Source organism: Lytechinus variegatus, chromosome 1, assembly GCF_018143015.1.
Source record: "Lytechinus variegatus isolate NC3 chromosome 1, Lvar_3.0, whole genome shotgun sequence".
NCBI classification, from domain to species: Eukaryota; Metazoa; Echinodermata; class Echinoidea; order Temnopleuroida; family Toxopneustidae; genus Lytechinus; species Lytechinus variegatus.
This window is the reverse complement of record NC_054740.1, coordinates 7,362,611-7,389,150: the sequence shown is the minus strand read 5'-3', so window position 1 is coordinate 7,389,150 and position 26,540 is coordinate 7,362,611. Positions and strand designations below refer to the sequence as shown.

At 36.3% G+C, this 26,540-nt stretch overlaps 1 protein-coding gene across 1 annotated transcript in view; it reads right to left on the bottom strand.

Annotated features, from left to right (window-relative positions):
- Positions 1–26,540, bottom strand: part of LOC121417568 (exosome complex exonuclease RRP44-like) — a 35,379-nt gene that overhangs the window by 3,524 nt on the left and 5,315 nt on the right. The window contains exons 2-3 of the mRNA XM_041611334.1: positions 24,651–24,812; positions 10,967–11,089 (exon numbers count right to left, since the gene is read on the bottom strand). Of these exons, the coding sequence (XP_041467268.1) occupies positions 10,967–11,089; positions 24,651–24,812 (285 nt within the window). The remainder of the gene's footprint in view (positions 1–10,966; positions 11,090–24,650; positions 24,813–26,540) is intronic.

Here is a 26,540-nt window from a genome sequence, read left to right as displayed (position 1 = left end):
AATTTGTCTTGTCAACACAAGAACACCCTGAACACCACAGTATAAGAACCACAAGCGTTCCATGTTGTAACACTGTATTTGAACAAGCACCTACAAAGAACTGTACTGCTTCACAAGATATATTATTACAAACACTCTCACTCGATACACAGAAATGAAAAGGTAATGTTCAATAAATGGCCGACTACTCAGCGATGATAAATCACTGACACTTCATAATCCAGTCCCTACAGATATATGTCTCATTAGAGAATAAAATTATGATTATTACGAATATATCACTGCTGATATATCAAATGCACAGACAAAAATCCCTTTCAGTTGATTTAGAAAATGATATCTTGGGGAAACTAATTCACACAAGACATATGGAGGAGCTACTCATCTGTGAAATCTCAGAATCAAAATATTCATAACTCTGTTTTAATGTATACTCTTTGACATAATTTCATTAAACTTTGTTATTTATATTTTTTTTTCTGTTTTCATGAAAGCCAATTTATTACCAGTGTGATGTCATCCTTAAAGTCCACCCCAGAAAAATGTTGATTTGAATAAATAGAGAAAAATCAAACTAGCGTAATATTGGAAATTTCATCAAAATCGGATGTATTTAAAGTTATGACATTTTAAAGTTTCACTTATTTTTTCACAAAACAGTGATATGCACAACTCGGTGACATGCAAATGAGATAGGCGATGATGTCCATCACTCACTATTTCTTTTCTTTTTTATTGTTTGAATTATACAATAATTAATTTTTTACAGATTTTAAAATTAGGACCAACTTGACTGAATGATATTAAACAGTGCTAATTTCACATGTTCAAGAGGAATTAATCTTCTAACTTGACATTCAGGAGAAAATTTGAATATTTAATACAATGAAATACAAGAGAAATGGTGAGTGAATGACATCATCAGTCTCCTCATTTGCGTACCGACCAGGATGTGCATTTAACTGTTTTGTGAAATTAAGTGAAAGTTTAAAATGTCATAACTTTATTATTTTACATCCATCGTGAGGTTTATTGCTAACTTTTTGATAGCTATACAAAGACACTTGCTCGTCTGAACAGGGCTAATATAGGAGGCTTTGTCCCTCTACTGTGAAAAGTAATTTACTTCAGCATTATAGAGCTCATATTTGTCATTCATCAATATTAACCTAAAGTGATCCTCATTTCCCTGTGAAACTATATTATACTATACTATAATATACTATACTATATTGGGTAACATTCTATCTGACAGGGATGAAATCCAATTTGCATGAAAATAGCATCATTAGTAAAATTCAGGCAGAATTTCAATGAAATCTTGTGAAAAACTAACATGACTGCCAGGATGAGGGGGGGGGGTTCATATCAGATTACTAGTTCTGCAATATAAATATTGTGATAATTTGTGTAAAGTCAGGCTGATCGAAATGGACTTAAATGTAAAACAAGCCTAATGATTTAGAATTAAAATAAAAGTAAAGATCCCAGCTCAGCCTTGCTTCCAATAGCAATCTCATGAGACTTTAAAGCATCAGAATAAACTTCCTTATTACAAAGCATTTTATGAGTGCATTTTGTCATCCATTTTAAAAGGTTAATGTCACGTGCATCATATTTCACTACTCACCTGGACCAATTTACCTATGTGTATAAGAACTTGAGAGGATCATGTAGGCCCTACATGTATAGTCATGGTCATACGCAGGGGGGGGGGGTGGGTGGGGGGGGCAGAAATTTTGAAAACTTTTTTTTCTACAGAAGATTTTCACAAAATTCACCAAATCTATGCATGAAATCCTTTGATTTTCGCTTTACGAAATGCAAAAGCACTAAAATGACAAGCTCAGTATTAGCATGCATCTGATGCCCATTTCGTAAAATCTACCCTTCAACTGTCTAGACTGGCACAGGACTTGGCAATAAAAATTGTGTTCTAGAATTCAAATACATGTATGAGGTTGAGTGAGGATCATGTGCTCCTAATGATTTTTCATAATACTAGTGAGTTACCAATGGCTTGGCTAGTGATATCCCTATGTAGCGAAAAGCACATAACATGTTTCAGTCAGTCGGCGCAACTTTATATAACACCAATCGAATTATTCTTGTCCTCGACCTTTCATGAATCTTCTCAAAATGTAAGGCAAGCTTATTCTTTTGATTAAAAAAAATTGACACTATAGGTGGTTTCAAACCGCCTCGATCACAAGAATCCCTGTTAAATTACGAGAACTTTTTAAGGCTAAAAAATACCCGTTAATTATTCCTGCATTTACACTGCCACGAAACACATCCTTCGGGATAAGTTCCCGAAGTTACGAGCATGCGCAGTATGGTCTGATAAGCAGGCAAGGCGCGAGATTCAAAATCACTAGCCCAGCAGCCACCCACGCCGCCGCGCCCAACGACACGCTGGGCTAAAAGTTCCCGTAATTTGCTTTCACATCGCTAAAATACCTGCGAACTTGGAAAAATTCCCATGAAAGTTCTCGTAATTTCGCCAAGTACCTACTATTTAGCGGGTATTTTCTTTCGGGGAAATTACGCGTAGTTTGCTTTCACATTACCTAAATACCTGGTATTTTCTGATCGGGGTAAATTTCCCGATCAGAGAATACCTGGAACTGGCGAACTTCGAGGCGGTCTGAAACCACCTCCTGTAACCAAATTATACTCCCAATTTAATTTCAAAGAATGAAGTCTAATTATCAATAGCGTGGGTACTCGATAGATAGGTTGCTCTTATATTCCTATTTCATGGCAAGATGTGTGTGAATATCACAGTAATACTTGTAAGACTTTTTCCCTTTTTGCCTCATTTTGCCTATTTTTCACCCTTTTTTGCCTCATTATCATTACTGAATATGATGAATACACAAAACGCGCTTGATCTGTGAATTCAATAAACAAATCAAAACTGTAATAAGAAATAAAAGCACTAGCTGCCACAATAGACAGAAAGCCAACAAATGAAAATATTCATAATAAATTACTTTTCAATACATCTTTCTAAAATCCAATGCATTCAAAGCATATTAGTTTCTGCAAAAACTAAGTCAAATATACAAGAATGCTTTTAAATACCAGCATAATGAATAGATGATATACAAATAAAAGCTGTTACACAACATCGAAGCTATTAGAGCTTCACATGACCTATGCATCTGCCATTTCAATGAAAAGAGTTTTGAAATTTAACAACAAAATCTGTCGTCCCAATAGAGACAATGGGATGCGTTTAATCCATTTTCTAAGGCTTGAATCGCAGATCAAAGTTCAAACCCAAAACATGGTTTATGAGATTGTTCAATTGCATCGTTTTCTCAGATACCGCATGTACACGCTACATCAGCTCATGGGGGCAGACCTGCCACATGGAGCAGAATTGGCCCGCGGATTATCCAGCGTCGCGTTAACGTGCTTAAACTGGAAGTTGCTCCGCTAATTGCTGGGGAACATTCGACTTCGCGTTTACACAGAGAAAAATTGCTGTCTGCCCCGGCTTGTACCTTTGGAAAACGTGTTTGTAACTTAGTGAAAAGTTAAGTGTAGATTGAATGCACCAAACTTTTATCATTCATTTCTCTATGAAATGAATGAATGGGGTTTGAACAGATGATAACCCGTCCCTCCCTCAAGTCCCTCTCATCAATGTCTACTGGTATCATGTTTGTTGATAAATACAACTGATTTACAACCATTAGCTGTGATAAATAAGAGTTTCGCTGAGAAACCTGAGAAGAGTTTACCTATAGGGAGGGATAGAAAGTACCAAAGGCCACAGTGTTGGAATTTGTATCAAGAATTTGATTTATGATTTTTTTAAATGTGCTGTGTGTTAATGAGAATTCTTCATGAAACGAAACTCAGTGTGAAAATGACAACTTTCCCATAAAACACACACTTCACAGTTTGCAAGGAAAAAAAGTGGCAATTACAATAATGACTTTGCACTAGAATATTCTCAGTGCACCAGTGAAGTTTGTGAACATAACAGTGACTTAATAATGTTCAGTAGTTTTTAAGCATGCATCCATTACTTCAAGCAGTGGAAGTGCCTCATAAACAAATTATTTACAAAAAAAATCACACAATATCTTCAATTGACCAGAAAAGACAGCACTACAAACCAGGGGCTGATTTTGCAAGGGGGGGGGGGGGAATTTTTCAGAGGAAAATTTTGACAATCCCAAAGAAAAAAAAGGTTTTCAACAACAAATTAAGGATATTTCGTACCCAAAAAATTTGACAAGCAAAAAAAAAGGTTTTCAATTTCAAAAGAGGGGCACACCTCTGTTTTCATGGCATTTTTACATTACAAATTTGTTATTTTGCTTCTCAAAAAGGGGGGCACCTGCTCCCTGTGCCCCCCCCCCCCCCCATTGGATCCATGCCTGCTACAAACCTCAAATTTTAATGGGTTAGTACAACAACGCTTTCTATTTCTAGCACTAAATCTCTAACAGGGAAGCAGAGAAACTTTTTTTGGGGGGGGGGTGAGGGGAATACCCAATGACTTATTTCTTTAATTTTGGGATGGAGTGACAATACATTACATTAATAAAATTCAATTAAATTAAATTACATCAGTGATCAATAAACATCAAAAGTCACAGAATACATAGGCCTACATTATTTTTTCCTGTGTCTGGAAACCTGCAGTGAATTCTCCGACTGTTACAACAAAACTTATTTCAAAGTAAGCGTAAAACTCTGTCTTGACAATACCTACTCTTGTCAGTTAAATTGGCTTCAGCAAAGAAGAAGTTGATAAAAAGGACAAAAATCACACCTGCTTTCCCAGACACTGTAAGCTTTGTACAACTCTTTTATGATTGCAGGCTAAATACTGGATAATAGATCTAATCTTTGTGCACAACATTAAGATATCCATTAAGCAATAATGCCCATCCATATGCTCTTGGTATCAGTGGGAATACTTAAAGGACATGTCCACTTAAACAACATTAAAGTTGATTTGAATACAAAAAAGAAAACCCAACAAGCATATAAACACTGAAAATTTCATCAAAATGGGATGTAAAATAGGAAATTTATGACATTTTTAAGTTCTGCTTTATTTCACTAAACAGTTATATGCACGTCCTGTTCAGTATGCAAATGAGGGGACCAATCACATCATCACCCGCTCACTATGTTTTTTTAAATCTATTGATATGAATATAAAATATTTCAATCTCTCCTCATTCCTACCTGAACTTGTGGAAATACCCTTGTTTGAACATTCTGTGATTCAATCAAGAGGGTCCTTATTGTAAAATCTGCAAAACTTTAAAATGTCATAAGTTTCTTATTTTACATTTAATTTTGATGAAATTTTCAGCACAGTGCTTGTTTAATTTTTCTCAATTGATTCAAATCAACCTTTTTTCTGGGGTGGACTTTACCTTTAACTACATGCACCCAGCTCTAATAAGATCATCAGTGAATACATTTACTGTGCATTTTTCGACGAGTGATTTTCAAATCATTCTGACAGGATCTAAAATCTGAGTACAGAAATGAGACGGGTTAGATATATTCAAATATTACAAAGTACAATGCAAATTAAAGTTAGGAGATTCTGGTTTGTAATTTATCTACATCACACACTCTAAAGCTACAATTCCACAAAGGTATTTGCTTGTTGTGGACCCGATGAAAGCCAGAATTATAATGACATTAAAAGGCCTAGTGTGAAAATACTCATGTGTTATTGGGATGGTATATTTCCAATTCATCTAATGCCACTTCGTCCAATTGCCAACTCGTCTACTATCATTTGGTCTACCATCAGTTCATCCACTCACCACATGGTCTACTTTCATTTAGTCTAATGCCATTCTGTCTAATAATCAGTTGGTCCAATAGCCATTTAATAGTCCATATACCATTTGGTCTAATTGTGCAAAATGAATGAAAATGATATGGATACTACACCAACTGGTTATGGGATGAAATATTCATAGACAAAATGGCGATTAGACGAAGTGATGATGGGACCAAATGGTTGTTAGATGAAATGTTGATGGACGGAATGGCATTAGACTAAATGAAAGTAGACAATGTGGTGAGCGGACAAGCATGGATGACTAGGAGTGTGAAGTATGTCAGAAAATTTAGGTTGTAGGTAGGTACTAGATCAAGAAATCAATACAGAGAGAGATGGGGGGGGGAGAAGAAGGAGGAGAGATCAAGGAAAAAGGATAGCATTCCCTTTTCACTTGATTAATCACAGAAATACAACTTCATCATAAATGATAACAAGAATGAAAACTTGGAAATAATATGCATTAAAAATACACAACTGAAAGAGAGTAGATACAGCCAACTTATGAATAAATGAATAAAATCTGCATTTGGCTTTATCCCGTAGTTGGTATTATCCATGGCTACAGTATATGACGCACCTGAGCACAAAACACATCAACATCAAGATCTTCATTTCCTATCCAGCTGCTTGTTTTAACATTAACCTAAAAACAAACTACAAACCTACACAAGTCTGACGAAACCACACTGATAAAGATTGCACCCTATATTGTAAGTGATGCTCTTGAGAGGGAAAGTTCGTTTGCATCTCATCTCGAGCAGGCAGGACAAAAATATTCTGAAATGGCAGCGTTCAGCCACTTTCACATGCTAATAAAGAGAGGCACACTAAAAGGCGGCTCTCCGAGCAGTAACGGGTAAATCGAGGCCTCTAGCATTTCACAAAAACCCTGGCTGGCCCATAAGTATAGTCATGTGTGTACTGTACTAGCATATGCTGTCAGAGCAAAAGTAAATGCATCCCAACCTTGAAAAAAGATTTACACTAAGGTATAATCTATTTTTCAATCCAATTCGTAGTTATTTTTCACTCATAAAAAGCAATCAACAGACATATAAAATATACATGAATACACAAGAAAATTGTAGTGAACATGAGTGTGGGCAATGGCAAGATAGTACGAACTAAAGAATGCCAACCCAAGACACTTAAAATGGTAAAACTTGAAATAAGAAATTACACTAAAAATGAGACAACAAAAGCCAAACAAACCCAGGACAAAGCAAAGCTACAATACATACTATAAATACAAGAGGTAGAAGAAAATATTTTACATACAGTGTGATATTATGATTTTCTTTGTTATCCAGAATATTAACAAAATTTAGTAACAAACAAGGATACAAGTGGAATGCCTCTGGCCGTCTCACCTGCATCACGCGGTTCAATATAGCAGCAGTGCTGACTATGAATACTACTCTAACTCGCACAAGATGTTCAGTGATACATGGTTACTCTTATGTCCAAGTTTAATGGACTAGACCACTTTTTATGAACTAGACCAATAAACTTACAGAGATATGATGGTTATTCAACAAAAAACCCCAACATGGCCAAAGTTCATTGACCTTACATGATCTTTGACCTTGATCATGTGACCTGAAACTCGCACAGGATGTTCAGTGATACTTGATTACTCTTATGTACAAGTTTCATGAATCAGATCCATAAACATTCAAAGTTATGATGGTAATTCAACAGATACACCCAATTCGGCCAAAGTTCATTGACCTTTGACCTTGGTCATGTGACCTGAAATGAGCACAGGATGTTCAGTGATACTTGATTACTCTAATGTCCAAGTTCAATGAACTAGACCAATAAACTTTCAAAGTTATGATGGTAATTCAACAGATACCCCCGATTCTGCCAAAGTTCATTGACCCTAAATGACCTTTGACCTTAATCATGAGACCTGAAACTTGCACAAAATGTTCAGTGATGCTTGATTACTATTATGTCCAAGTTTCATGAATCAGATCCATAAACTTTCAAAGTTATGATGGGAATTCAACAGATATCCCCAATTCGGCCAAAGTTCATTGACCCTAAATGACCTTTGACCTTGGTCATGTGACGTGAAACTCATGCAGGATGTTCAGTGATACTTGATTAACCTTATGTCCAAGTTTCATGAACTAGGTCCATATATTTTCTAAGTTATGATGACATTTCAAAAACTTTCATTCATTCATTCATTTCATTTATTTCAAATTCTCATTAAAAAACATACAACATACAAATCAAAGAATACACTACATGTATATACAGATAAGGATACAAAAATAGAATAACAACAGAATAAATGAGAATATGAGGGAGCCAGCATAGGCCAAAGGCCTTTCTAAGGCTGGGCTCCCGAGACCATAATAAAATCATAATAATTGTAGATGGGAGAGAGAGAGAGAATGTAAAGTGTGTGGGAGTAAATGAGGCAATTATAACCTATAACTTTCAGATTTATATATAGGCATCAATAAGAAATTTTTTATAGCTGTTTTTGAAGGAGGCAAGAGATGGGCATCTTTTTATTTCTTTGGGTATTTTGTTCCATAACATAACTCCAGAATATCTAACAGAATTTCGAGAAGATTCATAATTTAACAAAGGTAAATATAAATCACTGGATTGTCTTGTTGAATATGAATGTACATTTGCAGTTAATTTAAAATATTTTGTAAATATGGGAGGAAGCAACTGGTGCTCAAACATATACATAAAAGATGCTATTTGGAAATTATAAATATCAAAAATCTTAAGTACTTTAAACTTATAGAACAAAGGTCCAGATGGTGTTCTAGGGTTGGAGTTATTAATTGCTCGTAATGCTCTCTTCTGTAAGATAAAGACTCTATTTAAATGTGTTTGAGCACAGCTGCCCCATGTCATTGTGCAGTAAGATAAATGTGGTAAAATTGTTGCATTATAAATATATAACAGAATTTGACGTGGTATGAAATGTCTTAATCTAAATATAACACCAATGGCACAAGATATTTTTTGTAAAATTACATTTACATGAGGAGACCATGACAGGTTTTCATCTAGAGTGATTCCTAGAAAATTAATTGTAGAAACTTGTAATATGCTTTTATTGTTCATGAAGATATCACTGAGATTGTCAAGAAGTTTCTTATTTTTTGTTTTGAATATCATATAATTTGTCTTAGAAGAGTTAATAACCAACTTATTTACCTCAGGTTAAGATTTCGATGTTGATTCCTCCAACATGGTCTAAGTTCATTGACCCTAAATGACCTTTGACCTTGGTCATGTGACATGAAACTCTAATAGGATGTTCAGTAATACTTGATTAACCTTATGGTCAAGTTTTATGAACTAGGTCCATATACTTTTTAAGTTATGACATCATTTCAAAAACTTAACCTCAGGTTAAGATTTGATGTTGACGCCGCCGCCGTCGGAAAAGCGGCGCCTATAGTCTCACTTTGCTTCGCAGGTGAGACAAAAACAATTGAAATATCGCTGTACTTGTTTAGGGGGTTCAATTCAGGGAATACTTGCCAAAAGTATCGTTTTTTTTCTCCAATACCTGTTAAGGGTAGGGTTTCACACGCCAATACTTATTAAGGGGTGCATTTTCAGAATATGGAAAATACCTGTTTAGGGTGCTTTTTGAGACCCCTTGGCCATGCACGGTATCCACTCGTCAATGGAAGTGCCCCCCCCCTCGGGCATACATGCAACAGTCCTCTGACAATGGTCTTGTATCAACATAAAAGAAACACACTACAGTAATATAAATATAATTGTACATCTACAGTAAACCACAGCCCCCCCAACCTGCCGACTCAAATCCAAGGGGGCGCGTGGAGCATTACACGTGGTACATTGTGCAAGTCTGTTGCAGTATGCTTCATCTCCATCCCTGATGCTATGTGCACATGGAGGCATTTGTTCATCATGAATGTATTATGCAGACACGCATTATGAGTCATGTCAGTGGATGTCTCGCCTTCAACAACCCAGATATTATACTGTTCTATTGTCTGCTGCTCCAGACAGGCCCAGGCAATCGACTCAAAGCAGGCGGCAGAACATAGAGGAAATACCCATTAGTACGGAATGGTATAATTTTAAATGAAAGGATATCTATGTATTGTTTACAGCATCAACAAACCATTTTGAGGTTTACAGATTAGGAACCTTTGTAATTCACAGCAATTTGTTGAAAATGTGAGCATTAATGTTTTTTTTTCTTCAATAAAGCGAAACATTGATGTGCTGTCTCTCTAGTTAAAGGCATATGTCTGATTCAATTTTCCTCACTGGCTTCAAACCATGATATTGTATTTATGCATAGGGCAGTGGCAACACCCAGGTTGTAATAGTAGTGATGGGCCAAAAAATGTTGGGGAGGGGGCTGTTGAGAAAATGCTTACAGCTTCTGCAAAGCAAGCATCAAATATGAGCTTTATTATCTGGGTATACGAATGAGGTAACAGCGAATGAGTGTGAAAAAAATCAAGTATTGAACTATGAAAATGGTATTGCTTTATATCTTATTTACAAATTCATGTACACTTTTTTCCTTTTCACGTGGCGAAATCCGGGGGGGGGGGATGTACTGGAAGGAACAAGAGATAGAGGGGAGTAATATAGGGTGAAAAAAAAGGAAGCTAGACGGACGGATGGACGGACGGACGGACGGACCGACAGACAGATAGATAGATAAATAGATAAAGGAAGTAAGGAACAGAACAGAAGGGAATCGAAAGAAAAAACAGAGAGTAAAAAATAAACGATAAAATGACTGGGGTAAAAAAGAGAGAGTGGAAAAGAGGGAGAAGAGTGGGACAGAGAGCGGGAAGAGACAAAAATGAGGCAAGGAGAAACAAGGAACATGATCAAGAGGAGGCAAGGGAAGGAAGAATATAGAAAGGAAAGAGTAAAGGGAGAATAATGGATAAGAAGATCAAAGATCAAGGAAAGGAAGAATAAGAGAAAGAGATGGAGGATGACAAAAGATTGAGGGAAATATGATATCAAATGGTAAATCAAGAAAAGAGATGAAAATTGAGAGGAAGACATTAGTAGAAGTGGTAAAATAGATGCAGTCCTAGATGCAATATATTTTTTAAAACTTGACATAAAAAGACAAGAGCTTACCTCCGGATGGACCAATTGTAACCTCAGCTTCTGGTGTTGTATACTAGTTGCTTGCATGCTGATTTGAACTTTGACATAATCAAAGGCTCGCAGCTTTACATCACCCGCATTCTGACTTGGTTCCTGAAGAAAGGAATAAAATATCCATATTATTTAAGTCCTGTTTTTTCAAGTACATAAAACAGTCCTTTTGTCATCTATACAGGTAATTGCTGATATAGGTCATATCGATCAGTTTGTCAGGTTCGGGGGAGGGGTGGCAAGCTGGCTTAATCCTACTCCAACAGATCATGTACAATGTTCCATGAAAAAAATATTTGAATCCTGTCTCATATTTTGTGTAAGAGTCTGAAAATTAAAGCCAATGTTGTGAATTAAAAAGGCCATAATTGTTAAAACAAGGCAAAAGCGATTTTGTGTCTCGCCCACTTATGAAAATAACCAGAAATATCATGATTTACGAGGGCATGCAACAGAATTGTATCGAAACTTCATTGTGAAATGACTGGGATCGAATAACACTTGTCATAAAAGCCTTGCATGTACTTTAATGTTGACCTTAAGATGACCTTTGACCTTACCATGTGACCTCCAACTGTAGCACATGATGCATGTCCCCCAAGTCCATCTACCAACCAAGTTTTGTTGAATAGTAACTTTCGGTTGCGGAGTCAGGTGTCATACAAAAATTTTGCATGTAAACTTTAACGTTGACTTGAAAATTACCTTTGATCTTTACCACTAGACATCCGACTGCAGCCTAACATGCAGGTCCCCCAAGTCCATCTACCACCCAAGTTTGGTTGAAAAGTGACTTACGGTTGTGGAGTTTGGTGTCATAAGAGAGTCTTGCATTTAAAGTTTAACGTTGACCTGAAAATGACCTTTGACCTAACCATGTGACCTCTAACTGCAGCATAAGATGCAACTCCCAAAGTCCATCTACTATCCAAGTTTGGTTGAAAAGTTACTTACGGTTGCAGAGTTAGGTGTCATAAGAGAGTCTTGCATGTAAACTTCAACGTTGACCTGAAAATGACCTTTGACCTTACCATGTGACCTCCAAATGCAGCACAACAAGCAGGTCCCCCAAGTCCATCTACCATCGAAGTTTGGTTGAAAAGTGACTTATGGTTGTGGAGTTAGTGTCATTAGATTTGTGACGGACGGACGACATTTGGATCCCTAAGTCTCGCCTTCACCTCTGGTGGGCGAGACAATAAATAGTAAAAGTAGATTTGATCCTATAAAGAGTCTGTGAACAAAAAAATTAACATTTTAGGGGCCTTAATCAGGTTATTAGAACCATGGACCTGTTAGAACAAACCTTTGATTTTATTCATAATATTACAAATAATGAATGTTTATGAGTGCAATGGATCATTTCATCTTTCACCGAATGAAGTATTCTGTCCATTGCACTAATAAACATTCATTACTTGGTTTAGATGACACCTAAATATTGATTTTTTTTCAATATGAAATTCATGAATTTCGATGCAAAACATGCTCATGCAGTGCGAGTTCAGTCTGTTGATTGTTAAGTCACTGCAACATGCGCACTGCTGGTGCCTGCAGCTGCAGTCTCGGTGCGCAAGCGCAATGGACAAAATCGTATGGATCCAAAATTGCACAATGAATGGATCCAAAATTGCACGGTTGATGACATCATTGCAAAATGGGCTGAATGAACGATATCAAACAACCAAACAAATCAAAAGGATCTATCTAGGTGTCATATAAATCAGCATACCGTGTAATTAATTAGAAATTTGAAATTTTACAAAGAATTTGATCTTACAAATTCAAATTTGTAGATTCTCGTTGCTTTCACCTGATCAACAACTGAGATCATGGTGGGGGGGGGGGGGCTGAATCAGCCCCCAGTCTTTTTAGGGTTAAGCCCAAGGAGATAACCCCTTAACAATTATGTGGCCGGGCTACTATGGAAGGTAATATTGCAGGCTCCTACATGGAGCTCCACCCCACACCCTGAGATCTAGGCTTATAAATTAACATATAATCTGCAAATTAGTATTATTCATTTGTCAAACAGTGCTACAGTATTTGAATAGGAAACATTATGAGTGTAATTTAATTCAAATAAGAGAACATTATGAGAAAAATCTTTAAAAAATCAAATTGAAATGAAATATATTTGGTAATCAAGACAATTACAGAGCAAAAACAATAAAACCAAAAAATTTTGGGAATGAACAAAACAATTAAACGATCAATCATTGTTATTGTCAGTAGGCATATAGTTTTCAAACAATATTATACCATGGTCACATTTGCGGCCGTACGGCGAGTCGAAAACAGCCATTTCAACATTTTTTGTACCAACTACATGTAGGTGGTTTGAATTAAAAGTAATAAAACGGCTGTTTTCGACTCACCGTATGGCCTCCGTAAAGCAAATGTGACCAAGGTATTACCCAATCACTTTAATCATGCTATACTTTAATCATGCTATAAGCATGAAATAAGAGGTTTTGTTCCAGATCAATGAATACAATTTCAGATATAATACTAATATTTTGTCTAAATTCTATTTGTAGTATCTTTTGAAGAAAGCAGTTCCTTTGTCAGCCTCCTTCATTATTATAGTACTTTTAATTTTTTTATTCTTAAATGCTGCATCATTGCTCTCATTATAAGTATTTTCAGAAAAATATAGAAATTTCAAATATCTTATTCCTACAATGTACACTCTACAGTATTCTTTTTCTAATCCAATTCCTGCATTAAATTTGATCAAGAAAACATACATGGACAAGAACAACAAGAGATTCATTATTGTTAACAATGTGTGGGCAGGGTCCAGAGTGGTTTTTGTAATAAAAGGATTTAGGATGAATTACAAGACCTATTTTATTGCCACACAGAACAATACCAAATACCTTTGCAGTCTACATAAATCCATGAAACCATTCCTTGACTGGTCTAAACTACTGAACATATTTACCAAGTAATTTATCTCCCAGGTTCAAGTAAATAATACATGTATCTTGGTACCCACTTATCTACTTTTTTCCTGTCGTGACAATGACAGCAAAACAAAGAATCTGGTATGACAGAGCTTAAAGAACTTCAAATAGTGATAAAAAGATGCTCCTGACAGGGTTAGAAAAATGTTGACAATTTCGGGCTTGTGAAACTTCTTTTGATTTCAATTATGGATAAAGACGGTTTCTTAAGGGCACTTCCTCTTTTATAGCTTGCAGGTGTATTTCAACCCTCCTCAAGTACCGTTCAGAAAAAGAACTGCAACCTTGTTTACCAGTTCCCTCTCATCATTTGATTAATATTTGCCATGTCATTTTAAACAGGGAATGACTTCTCAAAACATCAAAAGACTAGGAACCCTTCCACTAATTCCCAAATGTAAAGAATCTGTTTTATACAAAGACATGTATTTCATGGATGAGGAACAGAGTTCTTAATTTCTGAAAGGACAAAATTGTTTGAAAAATCCCTTGTCTAAAATTCTATGGGAATTTCAAAATAAGGAAGAGGTCCACGAAAAAACAAGTTGTGTAATAAAGGCTCAACCCGAAATTCATAATTTCTATTTCTCTTCCCGTTCTTTATGGTTCAGTCTTTACGCAAAGCCTACCAAGCTCAGGAACACATTTTTTAAAAGAAAAATTATGATGGAATCAGAGGTGGGTTTTTTTTGCTTTGTTTATTTTTTGGGGGGATACAGCCTCTATGTAAAAAAACAAGTCCATATTTGCAATATTTCAAACACTGCAGTGCACATCTTATACCTAAAACTGGTATTCATGCCAGAAAAGAGCATAGAACACAAAATCGAAAACAATTTTGAATTTTTGATGCAAGTATTGCAATGTAAAACCATCTGGAATATAATAGGCTGATAAGTCCATGCACATTTGAATACTGGGCAGTCCATTTATTTTGGTAATTTAGTAGTGATTTTTTTACCCGATTGATATGAAAACACGAATGCTTGTATTAAAGCAAAAATATAGCCATAAAACAACAAAACATCTACTAGTATCCAAATGTTCACTTCTGAGCGTTTCATGAATATTTTCATCCGACAAGTTGTCAGATCTGACATCTTTCTATGATTTTGATTGGCTGAGAGGCACTGTTCCTATGGTAACTGTCGGATAAAATGGGACTTGTCGGATAAAACGTCCGACAAGTCCTTTCATGAAACGCCCCCCAGGTTGAAAACCTTGTGTCTGATTTTTATTTTAACCCTTAAAGGACCCCCTCGACGCTTGACGCAATATTTTCGAAACGCATGAAGATAGACCCGCAATATTTTGTGACTTTTTTGGAAGTCTTGTGCAACTTTTGAGACCAATTTCGCGACATACAAGCATAGAATCTCGACATCATGTGACTTTTTAAGAGACAATGTCATGATGAAAAGGGCTCATTCTTATACTTTGTGTACAAAGTCCATGGGAGATGAAATTCATAAAAGGGTGATTACTTCTTTTCATTCTATTTGGTCTGCTTAATCAATTCATGGTTTAATTTAGTTGTTCAATGGTCTGTAATAATTTTCATTGAAAAAAACAATGAAAAACAAAAGATGAAAAAACAAAGAAATACATAAGGAAAACAAGTGGCATGCATCTGGCCGTCTCACCTGCATCACGCGATTCAACATAGCAGCAGTGCTGACTTTGAAAACTACTATAACTCACACAAGATGTTCACTGTTAGTTGGTTACTCTTATTTCCATGTTTTAGAATTAGACCAATACACTTACAGAGATAGGATGGTATTTCAACAAATACCCCCAATGCGGCCAAAGTTCATTGATCTCACATGACCTTTGACCTTGATCATGTGACCTGAAACTTGCACAGGATATACAGTGATACTTGATTACTCTTATGTCCAAGTTTCAAAAGTCAGATCAATAAACTTGCAAAGTTATGATGGTAATTCAACAGATACCCCCATTATGGCCAAAGTTCATTGACCTTTGACCTTGGTCATGTGACCTTAAATGCACACAGGATGTTCAGTGATACTTGATACTATTATGTCCAAGTTTCATGAATCAGATCCAAAAAGTTTTGATTGTAATTCAACAGATACCCCCATCGCCGTCGCAAAAGCGGCGCCTATAGTCTCACTCTGCTATGCAGGTGAGACAAAAATGGCTTTCGCAATTTTTCTTTGTGGAAATCTTTAAATTAGGTATTAAAATTAAGTATAAAATATACAATAATGTTTTTTCATGAACAATTTTGCATATTTTATTCATAATAAAAAAAATTATCATTTTCAGAACTTTTTAATACTATTTTGTAGCTTATGTGGTAAGGGATGTGCATGCCAAATTTCAGCGTGATTGCGCGAACGGCGGCCGAGATCAGGAGGCCATCATGGCCCCCCCCCCAGTCCTCAATACATCTCAAATAGCCCATTCCTTTTAGGGTTCAACTCTCTCTGCAACAGTCCCCATGAAACTGTAGCACCCTTTTGGTGCTACATAATATATTATATGTAGTAAAAAGGATAAAACTCTTTGAAGTACATTAATTAATAACATAGTGTGAATGTTGTTGATTGATGGTGTTGGATTATGTGATGTGTGATTATTACATAGTAAAATAATTACAATCTAATAGTGTTTTATTCAAGTTCTACCTCTGTAGACGGACAGGGTGGGGATTCTTCGTTTAAAAACCCTTCCGCTGCACTGTTCTGTTATTGTATAAGTAAAAGATCCTCCCCCACCCGAAACGGTCCCATGCTACAATTGGTAGCAGAGCGAGGTTTATATTTTTGTTAGTAGACTTTAATATTGCTATGTTTTTGCAATTGTTAGGTTTATAATTTGTATGACCAAAGTGATAGTATAATCCTTATGATTATCTTTTAAATAAATGGTATTTAAGGGAGAGAAGGTGTAAGTGTAGGTATTTATGTGAAAATACCTTTAGGAACTTGTATATGACTGAAGTTCATTTTGTTCCATTATATTGTTTGTTTTGAAAATCCTATCTCTACACCATTTAGCTCTAAGTGTTTGAGTAAGAAGATACTTCGTAGGAGTGCATAACAGGTTAATTTGAAAATCTCTTTTGCATATACTTTTGCTGCATATGTGCGCTCACTTATGGTTCATTCATTATAGGGTCTAGGTTTGAGACTGTTCCTGTTCAGATCCTGGTACTATCAATCACTCATCTAAAAAGTTTGATAGAACATTTGTTTTGATTCCACTTCTTGTTATTCACATGATTGTGGCTATGTCGTTGTTAGTTGTAATTCTGTAAGTTAACCTTTTTTAAATGGAATTAGTAATGGTATGGTCTGGTGAACATTTTTTAGTCTTTTGATTTGGTCTTTGTTTTTGAGAGTTCATATATTGACTCAGGACGCAATTTTATGATGATAATGTGTATTAAATTCTGTGAAGATGGAAGACTCATCTTAGTGAAAAGATTGAAAGTGACCTTCCCTGCATTGCAAATCAAGAGATGTTGCGCATAAGGTCCTCCATCATAAATTATTGTTGTCAATTGGAATGAAGCAATTATATCAGAATAGAGGCGAATGGTACGATTCACCTACTGGATATGCACAAATGTCAATTAATTGTTGAGAGTTAAGCTGATGGACTTTTGTTTGTTCCGATCTAGTAAATTCTCCTGAAGTTAAACATTGTCGGTATGAGTGATATATCGAATTGTTTTCCATTCGAGCCATTCAGTAGGGGATATAACTTGTATCGTCTAAAGAATAACCCTTTTGATTGAGGTATTTCATTTGGGATTAGCGTTAATAAGTTTGCTACTGAGAAAATTGGTATAGGGAGTAAGATAGGATGAACAGAAAAGTTGTTGGAAACAGTGATGCATTTTGAAAGATTGAATTAAGTAAATTCCAATACTATTCCAGGTTATAGAGCCTGAGGATATAGCATTGAATGCAAATGCAACCTCAAGAATTAAAGTAAGATTGAGAAAGCCAGTATAATTGATTAAGTATGAATAGATAATTTTTCACCCACCCTGGTGAATCTTTTTAAATCATACTTGTACTTGTAATGCAAGTCTGTTTAGGAAAAGACCTGTCATAAGTTGAACAGGCACTGGTATGTGTGTGTATTGTGTGTGTTTGAGAATGACTTATAAGTTTAATGTACTAGTAGTCGATGTGCATACTTTATTTGAGTTGTAAGTTCTGTTGACAGATTAGGTCACTTGGTAGGATGTTTGTTATTTCATTGCATTGTTTTTTAGTTCTTATTCTGTTTTGTTAGGCATTTAGTTAATGATCTTATCATTGTTTAAGTTATAGTTTGTTAGAATTGTCATAACTTAATCTAAGAATTTTAAGTTAGGGCATGAGGGTTCTCAGAGGAGTTGAGAGGTAGAAGTCCATCTGCTAGCATCCTGGATGAGACCTGGATCCTGTCAGAGGCCTACCCCATTGAGATACAGTTCCTCGTTTTGAACTCAGGGACAAGTCAAGAAGACACCACTACAAGAAAGTTTTTCGGTTAGCTGCTGTTAGAGAATGCATCTTTTGAACTTGAACATTGATTATCGTCATGGGTAATACAGAGACGCTATCAATATTGAGATTGGTGAGCTGAAACACTTAGCATACGATGTTATACTTTGTGACTGTAAGGACAGTGGTCTGGAGCCCTAAGACAATTCTTCAAATGCTTCGAGTTGGTCTACACTGCTATGTCAGGACCCTTTGCATGAACTACAGCAACGTTATTCACCGAGTTCATCAGGCAAGATGATACACATAACTTTTCTGCACAACTGGATTCTGGGAATCCGTACTCTTCAGTTGCAAGTGGTCGTCGGTCGGACTTGGCTCCTTTAGTTCTTGAGCAAAATAATATTGGATGATTTTGTTTATCTTTTGTATATGATCTATGGAATGCTTTGTTTATGTTCTTTTGTGGAAGAACATTTTTTTTTAAGTAGGGAAGAGTTGTAGCACCCTTTTGGTGCTACATAATATATTATATGTAGTAAAAAGGATAAAACTCTTTGAAGTACTACCCCCCCCCCCCCTTTGTAGGGATATTGAGGGAGAAGGTCAGAGCAGCGAGTTTTCATGACCTCCTGTACAGACTGAGAGAGAGTGAGTGAAAGAGAGAACCAATGGTCAGTTCTGGCTAGCGTGAGTAAGGGTCAGGTGGTCCTTATTCCCAGAAAGCAATGACGTGAATGTCATGAATGACGTAGAAGTATTTTGGGGAAAAGTTGATGGGCTATTCCATCTCTGCTACCCTGAAGGGGTCAGCAATTATTGTTTACTGGTTTTTTTTTTGTTAAAAGAGATGACTAAGGATCAAAAAGTATTATTAGTTATAAATATACACACCCCTTCCCCAAAATAATGGTATCATCGAAAATACCTTTATATAGAAGTTCTGGAGACATCCTCTTCACAACTGTCGAGATGGAGAGGAAACATCCACCATAAAGTTATTATCATGTAACTTCTTTTTTTCCTGATTCTCAGGTCACTGGTCGTCTGACCATGAACAGCTTCTACATTTTACTATATCTGCACTGAGACCCTCAATGTCATTATGTTAGTCTTACTATCAGTAGTTGTTTAACAACTGTTCTAAAGTTATGTCCAGTAAATTAAGTTATGAAGTATAATTTGAACTATATGTTCATACTCGTTCAAGTAACTATGTAACCAGGAGTTACACAATTTTTTATAACTGTAAATATCATGTATATAATGTTAATCTAGCTTAGAATTAAAGGAACATATATCCTTTATATAATGAGTATGTTAGTTTATTTTATCGAGTATTATGATTTACATTAATTAATAACATAGTGTGAATGTTGTTGATTGATGGTGTTTGATTATGTGATGTGTGATTATTACATAGTAAAATAATTACAATCTAATAGTGTTTTATTCAAGTTCTACCTCTGTAGACGGACAGGGTGGGGATTCTTCGTTTAAAAACCCTTCCGCTGCACTGTTCTGTTATTGTATAAGTAAAAGATCCTCCCCCACCCGAAACGGTCCCATGCTACAAAACTATAATTCAACAGAGACTTCAAGGGCTGTTACACATCCATGGGTCAAAACACAGATTTCTTGTTGGTTATGTGACTACAGGAGAATAGAAATGGGCTAATACTCAGGATGTGTTGACACTCTCTGCATCTCACCCTTCCCTAGACAATGCACTTTGAACCCTGGGAAGATGATGTCATTAAGAATTTCCCTCATACTAGATAATGACATCACTGGGGATTTCCCCAAAAGAGACATTGATGTCACTAGGGGGTTCACCCATTCAGCCTTTCTGAGCAAAGCTTTTTCAAAAAGCGTTTAATTTGAGACAGATTCTCACACAACCTCAATTGATAGTCATTTGAATTGAGGAGCCTAGCTTCATGCAAATATTTTACAAGGGATGGTAATATGGAATGGCACTGCAATGAGTTGAGAAAGGGAGATTTATTTCACCATTATGCATGAGCAAAACAAAATGAAGAAAAAAGGGAAGGGTATTACGTCTGGAATGCATCAAGCAATAGCAGAATAAAAGAACACATAACAAAAATGTAATTGAAGCTATCACTTCCTCCAAGTAAGAGATATGCATCATTTTTTACATGAGAATTAGGAATGGAAACCCATGGAGGAAGGGGCACACTTACCTCATTGCTCTCTATACACCTAAAAAAGGTTTTCAAACATACCTGTAAATGTATGAATTTTACTTAAATATGTACATGTTTTTCTATTTGTTTGAACACTTTGTCTTTATGGGCATATTGTGCCTGAGCAAGTAATAACTACTGATTTCATGCACATTTCAATTATATTTGAGATCATGTACCCCCCCAAAAATGTGATGGCCCTCTACCTACAGATCTAAAAAAAATCAATTTATTTAGGGTTGCCTAACAGGGCAAGTTGATTATTCTAAAGTATACCAAAAACCTCTCCAAAAATATGCATAAATTTCTAATAAATTGCCTTGCAGTTATACAATATGTGTAGATTGGAGTTGAGGCAGCCTCAGCAACAGCAAATGGGTCTCTCAAAAGCTGTATCATTAATTAAGAGGATGCTCCAGGCTGAAAATATTTATATCTAAATAAATAGAGTAAAAGTCACAGAGAAAAATGCTGAAAATTTCATCAAAATCTGATGACAAATAGCGAAGTTATTGAATTTTAAAAATTTAGCATCATATTTTGAGAACAGTAATTTGCATGTTGCCATGAATATTCAATATATGGAATGATGATGTCACATCCCTACTTTCCTTTCTCTTATAATGTTATTACATGAAATCATAATTGTTTCACTTTTTCATACATGTGTGAATGATGTGTCTCCATTGTTGTCATGAAATAAGTTGCAGCAGTGATCTAATATTTTTGGTTCTTGAAAAGAAAAATTGAATAAACCTAATTTCACAAATAAAATACAGAAGAACAAGTGGGGATATGACATCATCAGTTTACTCATTGAATATTCATGAAGACATGCCTAGAACTGTATGTTTCACCAGAATAATGCAAATCTTTAAATTGCCATAACTTTGTTATTCCTCGCCCCATTTTTATCAAATTTTCAGTGTTTTGTTCTTAATCTGTTCATTTCATTTCAGTTTCAGCCTGGAGTAGGCCTACCCCTTTAAGCCTTTATTTTTAGAAATAATATGTCCATCTAACCTATTGTGAACATGAACACCATCTTTGAATGTACTTTGATATGGCAAACATTTGTAATGTGTGTTCTTAGTGCGAACAAAGACTACATTGTCTTCTCTCATTGCACAAATATGACAGTCAATATTTGGATGGCCAATACATGTATGTTTTGATCCCCACCTGTCACCTCCCTGGAGTGTTTGCATCTATCACAATGTCAACCAATGCCAATCGGTTGCCATGATTACCGTGTTTACACAGTGACACGGCTCGGGGGTTCGACACGCGAGCCGTGCTCAACACGGCAATTTTATGCTGTGTAAACGCGATCAGTGTGATCCGCGAGCCGTGTCGAACACGGCTTTTTTGATCTGCCAAAATCGTAGGTTTCAACCCGCGAGCCGAGTCAGACTCGGCAATTTTTTCGTGTGTAAACAGAAAGCCGTGTCGAACTCTCTTGACCAGGTCACTGCGCGCGCTTTCACTTTTGGCATTGTTGTTGTTCGCACGGACAAGATTCGATTCCGGCGGTGAATTTCCCGCGTTTAATTTGCGACGTCATAATTCTTCTTCCGTTCGAGATCCGCGAGCCGTGTTGAACTCGCCTTTTTATATGTACGTATAAACGCGATCTCTGATCCCTTCTTCGCAGTGTTCAACCCGGCTCGCGGATTCAACACGCGAGCCGAGTCAATGTGTAAACACGGTAGATATCACCAGCGAAACAAGCATTTACTTTATAACCTTGAGATTCAATTCACAGTAACATCTTACTCAGAGTTGCAATTGATCAAATCAATCTCAACTATATGGAAATCCATCATTGTCATATTTTTTTTCTACAGGAAATTTGCACAATGTCCTTTGTACACAAAGAGAAATAAAGAGGCAAAGCACACTGAGTTTCAAGAAAGTGATGAATGTATAAATAGCTTATAGGCTACACATCTAGCGTGTATTACAAATAAACATGTATTTTAAATTTTGACATTGCTGGCTTTCTATAGTTGTGGTTGAGCAGTTTAATCATAATTATTTGTAACTGTAAGATGGGACCCTGTACCCAGTTGAATTTCACATTTTTCTTTTTTTTTTTTTTATTTTAATGTCATGAGTCTTATCTCAATTTTGTTGTTTTTAAGTCAAGAAATAAAAGGGTCTATAATTCATCTCTATTTTATGTCAATTTTCAAATATGAATGGTTCTTTTGAGCAGTAATAGTTCCAGGATTTCTTAAAGGGATGGTGCATAGAGGGGACCCATTTATGTTATAACTTGTCTGACAGTCAAGCCCCAAAATTGCAACTTTCCAAGCATTTTGTTTCTTCTAAGAGCAGGAAAAAAAGCAATCACTCCGATCACCCTCTCTCCCGGGGATTTTGTACACATTTCTATTTTCTTAAAAATAAAATTCCTTGAGGGTAGCCATCCCCCCCCCCTCCCCAAGGAGAGCTGCCACGGTTACTATCTGCAAACTTCTAAGCCACATAAAAAAAGTTCGTTTTTAACTAAAAATAAACCTAACATATCCTGGAAATATTTTCTTCATGCATCAAACACAGATTGGAAGAGGGTCACAGATGGCATACATGACCCCACATTTCAGATAAGTGCCCCCCCCCCCCTCTCTCAACCCCACATGTGAAATCCCCAATAGAGTGTGTGGATAATGAATTCCTCCCTCCCACCAGCTGTACCTAGGTGTCTATCACACATCACTGGGTGACAGGTTGGAGATTGAATTCTCAAAGGGAGATACACCTGTCAATACAATAAAGACATGGTGCTAAAAAAGAGGGGGGGGGAGCAAGGGGGCATGCCCCTTTTCACCTTGTGCCCCATTTTTGTTCCAAATTGGCAATGTGCTCCCTGCCCCATTTGAAGTGATCCCCCCATTTTTTTATTATTAGTTAATTTAGTTTGCTTGTTTTGCTTTACGGGAACAGGTCAAACCATATTCTACGATGGCACAGATACCCCTCATATCTGAAATCCTGGATCCATCCCTGATTATCCATTTCATTCTCACTAAACGAGGTGAACCATGGACCTATGATGGGTGAACGGACTTTTATACCCCTTTCACAGTGCGCTTTTAACCGGCGAACTTCACCGGCGAAGTACGCCAGCGAAGGGGAAAGTGTCCAGTATGAAAGGTACACAGGAGAACTTCACCGGTAAAGTTCGCCGGCAAACTTCTCCACCTCTAGAGGTGGAGAACTTCGCCGGTGAAACTTTTCACCGGCGAACTTCGCCGGTGAAACAGCCAGTATGAAAGCAAACCGGAGAACTTCTCCTCTTTAATGACGTCAGAGGTCAAATTTTTTCTCTCCCGAAGTCCCCTGCACCGAGATTCCGCGCGCAACTACTTCCAAGCTCAGCTGAATGCTGTGGCCAAGTAGATACCCTCGAATCGCCCATTGAACTTTCGCCGGTGAAAAAATGTCAGTGCGAAAGGGTACATTTTTTTTTCGCCGGTGAAGTGAGGAATGCGAGGCGGAGAAGTTCGCCGGTGAAAAATGAAGAGGGCAGCGTGAAAGGGGTATAAGACAGAACTGAGGTGGCAGAATATGATTGTGAAAGTCCACAGAGAAATGAGAAATGGGGATAAATATGATGATGGTTATGATTTTGGAGATGGTTGTGTTGGTGATGATGTTGGTGGTAATAATGATAAAGATGGTGATGATAATGATAATGATGATGGCGGTGGTGACGGTGATGATACTGATGATGAAATGATAATGATGACGATAATACTGGTGATAATAATGAAAGGCGATGAAGCTAAATATGATAGTTATGACAATGGTGGGAGTAATAACTATTTTTGTCGGCATGGAGACACAAAGACATATCATGGGAAGTATAATTGCTCTGATCAAGGACAATATATTATTTTGGTTAATAAATCATCATAAACAATGATTACAATGGAGACGGTGAAAATGATTATGCAAAAACCAATGATAATAATTTTCAAAAGACTAATAATTCACTTCTTATTACCTCATCATCATATGTGAAAGGACTAGTCTTGACTCCATCCTCATTTTGTTGAACGTAGAGTGTGCCCTCTAATCCAAACTTTGGAATGAAGATTTGAAGAGCGTTCTTCTTCACACCGATCACATACCCATCCTCATCAACTATCTTGTCTTTGAAGAATATCTATAAGGAAGAGATATAATAAAAGCAGTGTAATGGATTACAAATCACACTTCCACGAAATTGAGAGTATTTGTTTGAATCTAAATGATCAATTTAATTTGCATCAAATCAAATATTACTTTGACTCAAATGACATTAATCTATTTCAAAAGATGAAATTTTCAAATATAAATTATAAGAAATTCATCACTTATTAAAGTCACATATAGTATATAGTCATATATAAACATAAAAACCATCTATGAAATTTTATCTCCAAGAGAGACAGTATGTTTTCAGTAAATAAAACATAATGGAGTCTGATGAAAATTATTTTCTTAGGAAATAACATCTGTTACAGTTATTTTGTCTTGTTCTTTTAGTTTCCATTATATCATTTAACTGACATACATACAACACAAAGCAATGCATTCTATCCATTGGAACTGGAAAACAAATTAAATAACACCATAACTATCACAGGCTTCATCATCATAACCATCATTATAATTGTTTTCATCATCATTATTATCCAGCTAAGAATCATTGTCAGAAGTTATTAAGGCAATTTTAAACGTTTACTGTGAGAAATGCTCACAATTTTGCAGTTTTTTTGCACACATGAACAATCCCCTTTGACACTTCCAGCAAAATTTCTCTTCACAGTGCCGACATAATTTACAGTGCTATTTGTCTGTAGAAGTGAAAGTAAAGACAGCAACTTTCAGCTACATTAGGTAGTTGGAATCTGCAACGATTTGCATATTATCAATGAAGATTACAAACTAATTTCCTGGTTGTACAAAATCTGTTTTCTCTGTACAGGCAATTAAAGTTACAGTTCAGTTGTATAACCTTGTATTGCACGATTTGAATGTTTTGGGTGATGTTTCAAGGGAATTTGTACATAAATGTCAGTTCCAGGTATTCTCTGATCGAGAAATTTACCCCAATCAGAAAATACCAGGTATTTTGGTAATGTGAAAGCAAACTACGGGTAATTTCCCCGAAAGAAAATACCCGCTAAATAATAGGTACTTGGCGAAATTATGAGAACTTTCGCAGGGATTTTTCCAAGTTCGCTGGTATTTTGGCAATGTAAAAGCAATTTACGGGAACTTTTAGCCCAGCATGTCGTTGGGCGCGGATGCCGTGGGTGGCTGCTGGGCTAGTGATTTTGAATCTCGCGCCTTGCCTGCTTATACAAACCATACTGCGCATGCTCGTAACTTCAGGAACATATTCTGAAGGGTATGTTTTGGGGCGGTGTGAATGCAGGAATAATTAATGGGTATTTTTTAGCCTAAAAAAGTTCTCGTAATTTAACAGGGATTCTTATGATGGAGGCGCTTTGAAACCACCTTATGATACACTGCAAATACTTCCCCTTAAAATGCCTTCACAATCATGACATAATTTTGAAAAATTTTAATAAAATTTTGAAATATCTGGTCGATAGTTTGTACATAGTCCCAAACATTCACTTTGTGTACAGTGTGCATATAAATATGCAAGAATTCATCACTCTATTGGTAAGTTCAATAACCTTCTGCAAACATATTTATTAAAAGAACCATGGAGATATCAATAACTCCATGCAAGAACCTTCCCAGAATGCTTCCTTACACAATTAAGGCTGCTAACTAAACCTATAGTTTACATGTATCTTTAATACTCCCAAAAACATCCATCTTCATGTAATCGAAGCTGGTAAAGTCATACTATCTTCAAGGAAATAACCAGTACTGT